The 13052-nt window shown below is 54.3% G+C and overlaps 1 protein-coding gene across 1 annotated transcript in view; it reads right to left on the reverse strand.

Annotated features, from left to right (window-relative positions):
• The window catches only part of SLC7A9 (solute carrier family 7 member 9), a 30998-nt gene extending 19328 nt beyond the window's left edge, over positions 1–11670 (reverse strand). Inside the window, exons 1-9 of the mRNA XM_032390423.1 lie at positions 10862–11670; positions 10074–10195; positions 8060–8207; positions 7526–7768; positions 6016–6141; positions 5668–5767; positions 4896–4940; positions 4334–4457; positions 2926–3029 (exon numbers count right to left, since the gene is read on the reverse strand). Of these exons, the coding sequence (XP_032246314.1) occupies positions 2926–3029; positions 4334–4457; positions 4896–4940; positions 5668–5767; positions 6016–6141; positions 7526–7768; positions 8060–8207; positions 10074–10169 (986 nt within the window). The 5' untranslated portion in view covers positions 10170–10195; positions 10862–11670. The remainder of the gene's footprint in view (positions 1–2925; positions 3030–4333; positions 4458–4895; positions 4941–5667; positions 5768–6015; positions 6142–7525; positions 7769–8059; positions 8208–10073; positions 10196–10861) is intronic.
• Between the last annotated feature and the right edge of the window lie 1382 nt (positions 11671–13052).

The following is a 13052-nucleotide window of genomic DNA, read 5'->3' on the forward strand; positions in this document are numbered from 1 at the left end:
CCCTATGCACAGTGATAGCACAGGACGGGGCCCATTGTGAAGCAGAGTGAACCCAGCACCCTGGGCATGAGAATGACGGCATTCAAACCAGGAGGAGAAAGGATGGACTATCAATAAATAATATCAGGACGACAGGTAGAAGTTTGAGGGGGAAAAGTGAGATTTATGCCTCATATCAAAATATATTCCAGAGTGATCAAAGAGCTAAAGTAAAATGCTGGAAGAAAACACAGGTGGGTATTCTTGAAAGGAGGAAGGTTTGTCTATGTGACATAGAAAACTCAGATACCAGGAAGCAAAAATCTTGGATGTGACCCCACAAAAATTCTATCCAACATCAGTCATAATTCTGGCCAACCCCCAAGCTGCACAGGTACAGAACTATACAGAATTAATTCAGAATGGATCATAAATCTAAGTGTGAGAGCTACATCTATTAAAAAAAAGAAAACAACTTCTAGGGTAAAACAGAAGAGAAAATCTTTGTGACCTTGGGTTGCACAAAGGCTCTTAGATATGATAACAAAAGCATGACACATGAAAAAAAAAAAAAAGCTGGGCTTTGTCAAAGTTAAAAACATGCGTATATCAAAAACAGCAGTAGGAGATGAGAAGACAAGCCACAGACTGGGAGAAAATATGTGCAAGTCAGATACCTGATTAAGGACTTGTATCCATAATATATAAAGAATTCTTACAATAAGATGACAAACAGCTCAGTTTAAAAAGTGAACAAAAGATTTGAAGAGATATTTCATTAGAAGATATATGAATGGCTAATCAGCACATGAAAAGATGCTCAGTATCACTAGTCATTAGGGAAATGCAGTTAAAGCCACAACGACATGACTAATACCCACTAGAAAGACAATGCCAAGTGTTAGGATGTGGAGAAACTGGAATGCTCGCTCATGAATGGCTTATGGAAATTAAAATGGAACAGCCACTTAGAAAACCGTCAAGCAGTTTCTGTAAAAGTTAATCACAAATTTACTCTCTGAGCCAGTGTTTCTACTAGGAAGCTACCTAAGAGAAATGAAAACATATGTCCACACAAACACATGTGTGTGAATGTTCATGGCAGCATTGTTCATAATAGCCAGAAGCAATGCAAACCTCCATCTGGTGAATGGATAAACAAAATGTGGTATATCCATATAATGGAATACAATTCAGCAGTTACAAGGAATGAGCAGTTACATGCTATGACATGGCTGAACCTCAAAAATAATATGCTAAGTGAAAAAAAGCCAGATGCAAATGACACAGTGCATCATTCCATTTAAGTGAAATGTCCAGAAAAGGCAAAGTTACAGACACAGGAGCTGGTCAGTGGTAGTTAGGGATGGAGCGGGGAGCAGGGATGAACTGCAATTAGGCAGGAGTGAACTTTTTGGGATGATGGAAATGTTCTAGAACTGGACTGTGAGGATATTTGCACAGCTTTATAAATTTACTAAGATCATCGAATTGTATAATTGCAAAGTGAGTTTTATGGTATTTAAACCTCAGTAGAGCTATTGAAATTGTGTTTCTGTATATGAGCAACAAACTTATCAGAAACTGAAATTTTAAAAAATACCATTTACAATAGCACAAAAAATATGAATTTTTTATTTGAGAGAGAGCACGAGAGAGCACAAGCCAGGGGGGAAGGGCAGAGAGAGAGGGAGAAGCAGACTCCCCGTTGAGCAGGCAGGGAGCCTGATTCGGGGCTCAATCCCAGGACACCAAGACCATGACCTGAACCGAAGGCAGACACTCAACCAACTGAGCCAACCAGGTGGCCCCAAAATATGAAATATTTTGGGATGAATCTGACAAAATATATGCAAGAGCCATATACTGAAACTACTCAAGAAAACATTTTTTTAAAAAATTAAGACCTAAATAAAGGGAGAGGGTCCTTGCCCTTAGATTAGAACAATCAATACAATTAAATGGCAGCCCTCTCTAAACTGATCTACAGATGGAACACAGCCCTGGTCAAAATCTTTGAAGGCCTTTTGGTAGAAACTGACAAGCAGATTCTAAAATTCATCTAGAAAGGCAAAGGACCCAGAATAGCTGAAGGCTTCTGAAGAAGGGAAGTCTGCTTTGACACAGCTTCAGAAGAATGACTTTGTGGTCTACCGCGTGTCAGTGTATAATCCGTGGCAATTCCACTCTCAGAAATATATCCATTCAGAACCCTGGGCAACCAGGCAAAGACGTGTTCCAGAATGTTCCCTGGGGCAGTGTTGATGAAAACAGCCCCACTCAGCCCACGAGCTGAGGTTATGTGAAATTGTGCTACGTCGTAAAATGGAATACGACGCAGCCGCTAACGGTCTCTGGAGCCGGAGGGTCCAGAGGGTTGGTGGGGCTGGCGAGCTATGCTTGTGTGAGTAACGTTCGAGAGGAACAGGACCTCAGCTGTTTGCTGTCGTGCTCCAGACACAGTTGGGCAGTGACAGACGGCCATGGCCTGAAAGCCTAAAACGTTACTCTCTGATCTCGATTATGTATACATTCACAGGAGAAGATGTTCAAGAAATATCCATAGGTGAGAAACAGGACAAGGTGAAAAGTACCACCAGTGTGCCTGTCACCCTGTGTCCCCAAGCTCCACCTTGTCCTGAAGTTGGTGGTGCTTCTCCCTCCCGAGGAGCATAGAGCCTCGCTTCCGTGGGGCCACCATGCCTAGTGCCAGTGTGCAAGCTCGGCCACGCTTTCTGCTCCCTTTCCAGGACTTTGGGTTTTCTTTCTTTCTTTTTTTTTTTTAAGTTTTTATTCAAATTCCAGTTAGACATTGGGTTTTCTGTTATGCCATGAGGTGTTAGCCTGGCAGAGCCCTAAGGACCTTTGCCCTGAGTCTTGTCTTCCTCAAGTGTGGGACGGGCTCTGCTGCCCTCTGCCCCCGGGGTGAGTGCGGGGTTCCCCTACCTGCCCGCTGTGAAGCAGGTCCCGTTGGCGGCACCAATGGTGGAAAAGGCCACGAACAGTGGAACCACCCAAGAGGCCGGATAGAGAACACGGTCGCCAAATGTCTGCAGAGAGAAGCAGAGGAGTCCTGAGGGTCTTGCACGGCCTGCAGGAGCTGTGGGTCCCAGGGAAGCTGCTGGGCCCTGCCTGGGGGGCACGGCCTCTGACTCCCCTCCAGGAAAGGAAAAAGTAGACAACCTCTCAGGAGGAAAACAACTTAGCCTTTCTTCCCCGGAGTGCAGGAGAGCTGACCATACTGACTCCATCCTTGGCCCTCCATCTTGTTCATGTCTGCTGGATGACCTCTCTTGGGGCTATGTGTTCAGGGTGCCTTGGGGATTAATATCCATACCTTAGAAATACCTGCCAAGGTCGGGATGTGGGGAGGCTTGTTTTGGCCTCCCAGGATTCTGTTAGAACATAGTCTTTCCCTTTCCTGGTGCACAGGTGGTGCCACAAGATCTAATTAAAGGTTGGCTGTCAGGGGGTGCATGCTAGCCCTTTGCTGTCACCACAGTGCCCTTCTGTGTACCACCTCACTCTATAAAATCTGTGGACTAAGGTCCAGATTTTGCAGAGAATAACTGCACTGAGCCTGGATCAACCTCCACCTGATTCCCCTGTCAGGCAGTTACTCTGAATAGAACCCTGTGTAAACTATATGGAGTCAGTGCTTCGTTTTTGTCTCAAAGTGCCTTCTCAGTTTGAGGGATACTTTACTGTCCCTCCCCGACCTTCTAACACAGAGTAACAGAAATCTCCTCTCCACCTGTCCCTGTACTAATTTTTCATCATTTCAGTGTCCTTCCAACACCCCGGCCTCACGCTTCCTTGACCCCCTCACTCAGAACGACCTTGTTCTCCCTGCACCTTAACCACCTTTCCTTGTGGTCAGTGACCTCATTGTGACCAAGACATCTCTCCCTGCTCCCCATTCCTGTCGCCTGTTTGCAGTTCATTTCCTGTCCCACCCCACCTCCACAAGGCCTCCAGCATGTGGACCCCCCCGCCTTTCCTACTGACCCTCACCCCCATTCCCTTGTGATTGAGAACCCCCCCCTTGCCCAGCTTAATTTCCACAGTTATTATAATTCCCTCCTTTGATCCCTCCCCTGAACTTTCTCGCCCGCATCCGTGTCTGTCAAAACCCCAGCTCTGTTCCACTTGCATTCTGTGTCAGGGCTCAGGCCACAAACTGAACCGGAAGGCCACCTTTCTCCTCAGGCGGGTCTTTGCTGCCGCCCTAAACTGCTCACTCTGCCTGGGTCCTAGACCATTATTTCCCTCATCCCCAGAGGGTACCTCAGCTTGGGCATTTGTGACTTCCCCCAGAGCCCAGCAGCGTCCCGCCCAGACTCTGGGCACTCACCACGGCCACCGCCTGGGACTGCAGGAGCTCGGTGGGAGTCATCACAGTAAAGTAGGAAACATTCATGAGGATGTAGCAGCCTGTCACCAGCGGGATCCCGATGATGATGGCCAAGGGCAGGTTTCTGGGAGGGGCAGGGACCCAGGGTTGGACCAGAGCATCACGTGAGAGCCTCACAGGAAACACCAGTTTCTGTGCTGTCCTTTCTTTCCATCCGCCCGGCCAGCCCTCCACCTCTCCCTGGGGTGGGCTGGGGTCCCCACTGCCACAGCAGGGGCTGTGGGCTGTGACATCGTCAAATGAGAAAGAACGCTCCTGCGCTCAGACTCCAGGGCAGTGAGGCTGAACTGTTTATAAAGCAAAATCAACCCGAGATAAAGCTGGGGTTCGTCCATCCTCCCAGCGACTATTCCGCTACCCAGAGCACAGCCAAGCTCTAATGAGTATATGGAAACGAGCTTCTGAGGAACCATTCGCAGTCTGGGAGGGGGTCCGCTTTTTGCATGGGGAAGAGAAACCTGCTTGCCGGCCTGCTGTCTCCCACCTGACTTAGCTTTCTTACCTGAAAGGGTTTCTAAGTTCTTCCGTGATGTAATTGAGTTGATTCCTAGGCAAAGAAAAGTAACATGAGTGACCTAACTTTGGCCTTCTTTGCTGAGATCGTAAAACACACCATAAAGGCTGGCCTCATTTCAGACTCTCCACCACCGAGAAAATTCTCTGGCAGGAATTCAGGGTAATTGCTTTCAGAGAAAGCCCTAGTGATGGTGGGGCTCCCAAAGGTCTGCACGTCTGTCAGTGAGAAGTCTTTGCCCTCTGTGGGAATCATGGGAATTTGCCAGAATTATCAGAGTAATGAGTCCCCAGGCTGCTTTGAAAAACTGGAAGGTTCGCTGAGAGGAGAATGAAAGCTGCTTTGCATGAGGGGAAGACCAGTGTCACACAGGGTCATGCTTCTTCCTTCATCGACTAGGCCTCGTATTTGCACAGCTGAAATGGAAGGGCTGTGGAATATTCTTGCCATGTTGAGTGCCTGGGCAGCCCTGAGGGCCTCCCATCCCGCGGAGCCTGTGTCTGATGACGCTTCTGACCCGGGCCCACCACCGCCTGCCCTTGGGCCACTCTGCAGGGCTGGGAAAGGGGCAGGGGCTTTGGTGTCTGTGGGGTCCGAGGAGAACAGAAGGGGGGCGGGTGCTGAGCAAAATGGAGATGTGGAGGTGAACGTTAGGGTCCCCCCCAAACCCCAGGAGGGAAGGGTCCTTGCTTTCCTTGGCTTCAGTCTAGTAGCCTGGGACACCCCGACCAGATGTGAGTGACGTCTCAGGGGGCCTTACCATCCGTCGTAGGCCCAGAGTCCGTTATAAAATGCCAGACTGATGGCTCCCACAGACAGTTTTGTGCCCTCAAAAGAATTCTCAAAATTCTTTGTATTTCCTGTAATCAAGCCAGACAGTGAATTGTGGGTGTCAGAGGACGAGACTGGGGCCCTGCCTCATACCTGTGCCACAGAAGGGCACGACTCGTGACCTCAGGTTGTCACACAAACTCTGGAAAGCAGGGAAACCACAGCTGCTTTCGGCCGAACTCCTGCCGGGCTTCCTGAGAGACAGGCCCGGGAGCACAACCTCCGGAGGACAAGGCTGTGCCGGTGGCACCCGCCCTCCCCTCCGGCCTGCGGTCACCTTGGGCCAGGAGGACCAGGCCGCTGAGGATGATGATGGCCACGATCACCAGCTTGGCCCCCGTGAACACGTTCTGGACGTAGCTCCCCAGTCGCACGCTCAGCGAGTTCACCGTGGTGATGAGCACTGGAACGAGCCAGAGCAGGGGTGACATGGCGCGCCCTTGGGCCCAGCACCCCGGCTCCTTCCCCAGGGGCCTGGAGAGGGTCTCCCGCCCCAACCTGCCCTCTCCACCGCCTCATTTATCCATCGAGTGTGCCCACACTGTGGAAGCGGCCAGGTCTCCTGCGAGCGCCGCCCCAGGGCTTCTGGCCCCCAGCAGACCCTGCCTCGCCTGTCGCTCGCACTTCCAGGCCCAGCGGCCGCCCCCCATGTCACCCCTCCCCCCACGTCACCCGTCTCCCCCCGTCACACCCCCTCCCCACGTCACCCCCTCCCCATGTCACCCCATCACCCCACATCACCCCTCCCCCACATCACCCCTCCTCCATCACCTCCTTCCCAAGTCACCCCATCTCCCCACGTCACCCCTCCCCCGTTACCCCCTCCCCACATCACTCCTCCCCCACGTCACCCGTCCCCCATCACTCATCTCCCCCCACATCACCCCCCTCCACATCACCCCCTCCCGTCACCCCCTTCCCCCACGTCACCCCCCTCTCCATGTCACCCCTCCCCCACGTCACCCCTCCCCCACATCACCCCCTCCCCACATCACCTCTCCCCCACATCGCCCCCTCCCGTCACCCCCTCCCCATGTCACCCCTCCCCCACATCACCCCTCCCCCGTCACCCCTCCCATCACCCCCTACCCCATCACCCCTCCCCCATGTCACCCCCCTCCCGTCACCTCTCCCCCACATCACCCCCTCCCCACATCACCCTCCCCCCACGTCACCCCCCTCCCCACGTCACCCCTCCCGCCCACGTCACCCATGGCAGGGCTTTCCTGCCCCCTGCCTAGGGCGTCACACTTGGGGACTCACAGATGGCAGCGGCAGCCAGGCATTTCACGACAACCTCGGGGGGCTTGCAGCCTGAGTAGAAGGGCGCACAGACATACTCGGAGAAGCTGAGGCAGATGATGGCGAAGGATGTGGGCTTTATGACGAACAGGCTGGTCCAGGAAAAGAGGTAGGCAGGGATGGGCCCGAAGGCCTCCATCAGGTAAGGGCACTCGCCCCGCCCACGTCACCCATGGCAGGGCTTTCCTGCCCCCTGCCTAGGGCGTCACACTTGGGGACTCACAGATGGCAGCGGCAGCCAGGCATTTCACGACAACCTCGGGGGGCTTGCAGCCTGAGTAGAAGGGCGCACAGACATACTCGGAGAAGCTGAGGCAGATACCTCCCCGCGCCCCCCCCCCCCCCCCCCCCCCCCCCCCCATCCCCCCCCCCCCACCTCCCCCTCCCCCCACGTCACCCCCCTCCCCACGTCACCCCTCCCGCCCACGTCACCCATGGCAGGGCTTTCCTGCCCCCTGCCTAGGGCGTCACACTTGGGGACTCACAGATGGCAGCGGCAGCCAGGCATTTCACGACAACCTCGGGGGGCTTGCAGCCTGAGTAGAAGGGCGCACAGACATACTCGGAGAAGCTGAGGCAGATGATGGCGAAGGATGTGGGCTTTATGACGAACAGGCTGGTCCAGGAAAAGAGGTAGGCAGGGATGGGCCCGAAGGCCTCCATCAGGTAAGGGTACTCGCCCCCCGACTTGGTGATCATCGTACCAAGCTCCGCAAAGCACAGGGCCCCTAGAACACAGAGAGGAAGGGGTCCCCGCGGCCCCCGGTGAGGCGCTGCCCTGGTCCGAGGGAGCCCCCTCCCCTCTGGGGCTGTGCCCACGGGGCCACCCCGACTCGTCAGACCCCTGAGCTCTGGCCACGGCTCATTTCAGTGCAGCCCGATCTACACCAGTGGCCCACGGGTGTTGAAAGGGACCCCAGCAACGGCCAGGCCAGGGCACAGAGGGGGCCCACATAGCCCGTCCCCACCTACCACACCTACCACCGGGCGAGCTCGCCAGGGAGGGGCGTCTTAATTACCCAGCGTTGCGAGGACCCCACAGGCCGCCCATATGATGAGGCAGGGCCCCACGGCTTCCGTGTTGCTGAGCACAGACTTGGGGGAGATGAAGATCCCAGAGCCGATGATGGTGCCCACGATGATGCAGATGCCGCTGAGCAGGCCCACCTGGGGTGTGGGGAGGGGGAGGGGCGTTAGTGCAGCTCCGACAGACGTGCACAGCCCTGCCTCCCCGCTCCCCTCCCTCGGTGCGGACCAGGCGCCTCTGGCCAGCACTGCAGCAGTTAACACTCAGCTTAGCTCACGTCAAGTTCATTCATCCTCACCTCATGAGCTGGGTGTGCCCATGTCACTCCCATGTTACAGAGGAGAACACGGAGGCACAGAAAGGTCACGTTACTGCCCAGGGCTGGACAGCCAGCTCAGGTTCCGTGCTCCCGACCTCTACCCTGACTGCACTTGACAAAGCGACCCAGACGGTCCTAAAGGCTGGTTTAGCAAACAATGACATCAGGGCTCTGGTCTGGGCCAGGGGCCTCGCGGGGAGCAGAGGCGGGGGCAGGGGGAGAAACCAAGGCCTCCAGGGACAGGAACACTCCGAAGCTGTGAACTTTCTCTGATGCCATTTTGCAGGGTGTGAGCTTCCTACCAACAAGCCCCGACTCAGACACAAACCATAGAGTTCCATTCCTATGACATTTAGGAACAGACAAAACTAACTTACAGGGATGGACACTCGGGACTGGGGGGGCCCGCCTGGGAAGGGGCAAGAGGGAATTTTCTAGAGTGATCAGTTTGTCAAAACTCATCAAACTGCACACTGAAGATCTGTACATAAATTATACATGAATTAAGAGAAAAAACTTTTTTAAAGGGAGACAGTGTGTGACTCAGGTCCCTACTTACAGCGTCAGCCCTCAGCATCCACCAGGCCTGAGTTCTGAAGTCCGAGGTGAACATACCCGCTCACCTATCTGGGCAGAGGCTGCGCTCAGGGTTAGAGCCCAGTGAACAAGGAAGACCCCAGCTGTGGCTTGGCAGCAAGGTTCACACGCAACTGGGGAGGGCCCGGGGAAGAGGGTCAGGGCCCATTCTGGCCTCAGGGCTGGCGTGCACTAGCAGGACAGTCTCGGGTTTTCTCCTCTAATGGCCCATTTAGCTGACCAGCCTGGGAGCCCTCCCGAATCCTTCCTCCCACTGAGGTCTGCATTCACCCGGAAGCTGCCCGGCTTTAGGGATGAGTTGAGGACATACCTGGGGTTAGCTCTGTGCTTTTCAGGGGGCAGCAACACCCATTAGCCAACTCCTAGGGAACCCAGATCCCAGGCCAACCCACAGTCAAGCCATGCCATCCCCCAAATCCCTCCTCTATCCCATCTGCCACCAGGCAGGGGAGTTCTTGGAGGCTCTGCCCAAGGCTTAGCCCGCTCGTCAGGCCCTCAAAGCCATCCTGATCTTGTTCTGGGACTCTCCCTTCTCATCCTGTGAGCTTGAAGCTGACCCTCCACGCCTATCCACCTGCAAGCTCCCCTTCCTTGCAGCCCCAGTGCCAGCCCTGAGTGACACGGGCCCCCTCTGGGGTGCAGGCACCTCCAAGTCCAGCCACTACTACGTTCCATCTCAGGGATCATCCACGTCACACCCATGTCACACTTGCTACCCCTGCTAGACACTAAAAAGGAACAAGTTTCCCATCACTGAAGGAATACGAGGCACATACAAGGGGCAGATACTTGGTGAAGATGCTATGGGGGGGGGGGGGACTCCAACATCAGAAGGTCCTCTCTGACCATCCTGAGGCCACGGGTCTGAGCAAACACCAGTTCCTCCAGGCACCTGCCCAGCTCACAGAAACACACATGCATTAACCTCGCAGGAAAATGCTGAATTCACTGGCCAGAAGAAAAGAGGTAAGTCCAAGGAATTGTTTGCTTTGAGATGTGCTTTACAAATGAGAGATCAGTGAGGTCTTCACTGGGACCGCTGCTTAGCGTGCTTGACCTGGGAAGGGCCGGTGCCGAGGGATGGCCTTACCTCCTTCTGGAGATTTGTGGTCTTGAGTTCCTTACTCTGGATGCTCTGGATGGACCTCTCATCCTCTCTCCTGTTTCTCAGGCTTGTCTTCTCCATTTTCCCCTCCCACCAGTTCTAGGAGGCTGCAAGGAGAGCAGGGGCCTTGACTCAGCACATGCTGAGCGGACGAGACGCAGACCTGGGCTCAGCCAGCAGGATCCTGGCTCACTCTCTTGGATGACCCTCCCGGGCCCATGGGGCCCGGCTCCAAAAGCAGCTTCTTAGCCACTGTTTCCGGGAAGCACCCTTGTCAACCCCTTAGGGATGATCTGTTCATTCCCGGGGCTAACAACCCGCAGGACCACCACAGATGCTGCGGGGGGGGGGGGGGGAGGAGGAAGGGGGCTCCTGTGCATTTTCCCAGCTGCCCTGCAGCCCCCGGGGGCCTGAGCTGTCAGCTCCTGCCCACCAGCAACGACACGCCCCAAAGTCATTCTACCTCCAACTCCTTTTTTTTCCAAAAGTAAAAAGAAGTATTTTTAAACATCCTGGAATATCCTTAGTGGAATCAAGTCCGACGAAGGAATGCTTTCCCCATGATCACTTCCCAAGATGAAGGTGCCTGGCGCGGGACAGACCCATAGTGGGGATGCTTCTGCACCAAGTGACACCAGGCATGCGATGCTGGGGAGAATCAGCTCCAGGCTCAGCTGGTTGGTGGTCATTTCCTGGACCCTTTCTCTAAATAAAGTCTTCCCCAGGCCCTAGCCGGGAGAGTGCAGAGCCTTCCCATCACCCTTCGGCCTTACCTGCTTCTTGCCCTCCCGGGGTCCGGGGAGCTGCCCAGGGCGGCTGCTGGAGGCGTCTGCGCGTCTGCACGGTCGCACCCAGGAATGGCCATGTCTTGTGCCCAGGAGTGAAGGAAGCCAGAAGGTACAGAGGTCAACAAAGGTAATTATTAAACTCTTTTTTTCTTTTCTTTTCTTCTTTTTCTTTAAGCAATGAAGCTTGGATCCAGCGCACACAAAGGGGAAGGCCAGACAAGCTAATTTCTATGCAGAAATGTTTTTGTGCTGCTCATCATTGTTTTTTCCTTAACCAGATACCCCCCAATCGGCTACATCCTATTAGGGGAACTCCCTCCAAAAACTGGCATCAGAGGGGATAAACTTTGGAACCAGCTCTTTTATTGCCTTAATAGGTTAGATTTACAGCCCCAGGCAGGCGGTGCAAGGAGGAACCGCTGGTCAGGGTGGGTGCCTTCGTCCCTCCTGGCTCTGGCCAAGCCCGCAGGAGGGTGGGCAAGTCTTTCCGGCTCCCCTCGGGCAGTGACTGGGTTCCAGCACCACTGCCTGGGCAGAAGAGTTTGGCAACTCACCAACCCGGCCCTGAGGCCTCACCTGGGTGCCTGTGCCAATGCACCTGCTGCTCCGGCCCCGGGGCAATTCCCTTTGGGGGTATTGCTGTTCCTGTAGCCCAGTCTGTGCTCACCTGACTGTGCGGCAGAAAACGGGTTGCACACTCTCCCTTACCTGATGGGGAAACTGAGGCCCCAGAGATAATGAAGCATGTGAAGGCCACAGTGCTCCGGATGTGCTAGGAGGGGCTGGGGACAGACCCCCCCACAGACCCCCCCTCCCCATGAAGGCTGACTCAGGTGGCAGCTCTAATCCCTTGTCTCAGATAAGGTCTTTCTCTGGATGGAGAACCCCTCACCCCACCCCCACCCCCCCCACCCCCCACCCCCGCCAGGAGCATTGTACTGTTATCAAAACCACCCCTCCGGTTGTTTTGCATTGGGATAAATCTGACAGCATCTCAGATATCCAAAAGAGATCAAGGGTCACAGGAAAGAGCCAGGCAAGCCACGGGTGGTGGCACTGGGGGCACTGTGGGCGGGCGGGTTCCTCAGGCTTGTTTCTTAAAGCCACCTGAAGAACGTGGGGACCCTCAGTCTCAGAGTCGGTGCTCCCCTGCCCACCATGCCCAGCGCTTCCATGCAGGCTCATCCCCCTCTGAGCTGGAGGCCAGAGGCCCTGCAGGGTGGGACCTGCTGCCCCCAAACCTGCTCACAGGTTTGTTTGTGTCATTCCCTAAAGTCTTTGCTAATACAGCAGTACGCAAACTAGTTGCCGGTGCGTCTATATCTGCAAAACACTGCGGAATCCTCCCTGGGTCAAAGTTGCCTCCAAAGGGCTGATGGTCTAAAAGAAGTCACGTGAGGAGGGCAGGGTTGGGAGGTGGGTGGGAGGGTGTTGCCTGGAGCCAGCCCTGTGACTGCAGGTGACTCAGCCTCTCCCCAGGCGTCCAGATCCAAATCTGTAAGTATCCGTAGGTGGGCCTAGCACCCGCACACGCCCCTCCTGCAATGGTAGGGATCACCGAAAGTTAGCCTTAAACTTCTGTGGATCCCCTGGTCTCCTGGGGCCTCTGCCAGGTGCTGAGTTTGGAACATCTGGGCATGTGGCTCCTTTGTTAAGGGTCAGAAATATACTTCAGTGAATTTGGGGTCCTTGGTGAGCTCTTCCTTTCATAAAGCTGTTGCTTCTTTTTTGTTTTGCCCTGGCAGAGTGAGTGTTCAACCAAATTAGCATAAGTCTTTTTCTGCCCTCAAGGAAAATAATCTGGATTTAACACCCCCACCCCAGCCGTGAATTCTCGGAGACCTTTGGCTCCTTAGGCATCCAGTTCTTCCACCACAGGGCTGAAGTTTCGCCCCACTGCAACCTAGGCCCTCTCAGAGCACACTTCCTGGGAAGTTGCAGGGTTTTTTTTTTTCTTTCATACAACTCTCTTACTTCTTAAGCTTCAGCTAAAGCTCTTGACCCTCACTTTCAAACTGTGCTTTTTCCCATTGCAAAGGTGCTTGCAGCATTATTTATGAACACCATCTGCATCTTACCGTCTCTATTCTCCACAGCCTCTTGCTCTCTTGTCCTCCTCTGCTTCACCTTCCTCCTCAGAGGAAGGGTCAAACCCTCACACAGATGCTGGACCTGC

This window comes from Phoca vitulina, unplaced genomic scaffold (assembly GCF_004348235.1).
Source record: "Phoca vitulina isolate PV1807 unplaced genomic scaffold, GSC_HSeal_1.0 scaffold58, whole genome shotgun sequence".
In the NCBI taxonomy this organism is placed as follows: Eukaryota; Metazoa; Chordata; class Mammalia; order Carnivora; family Phocidae; genus Phoca; species Phoca vitulina.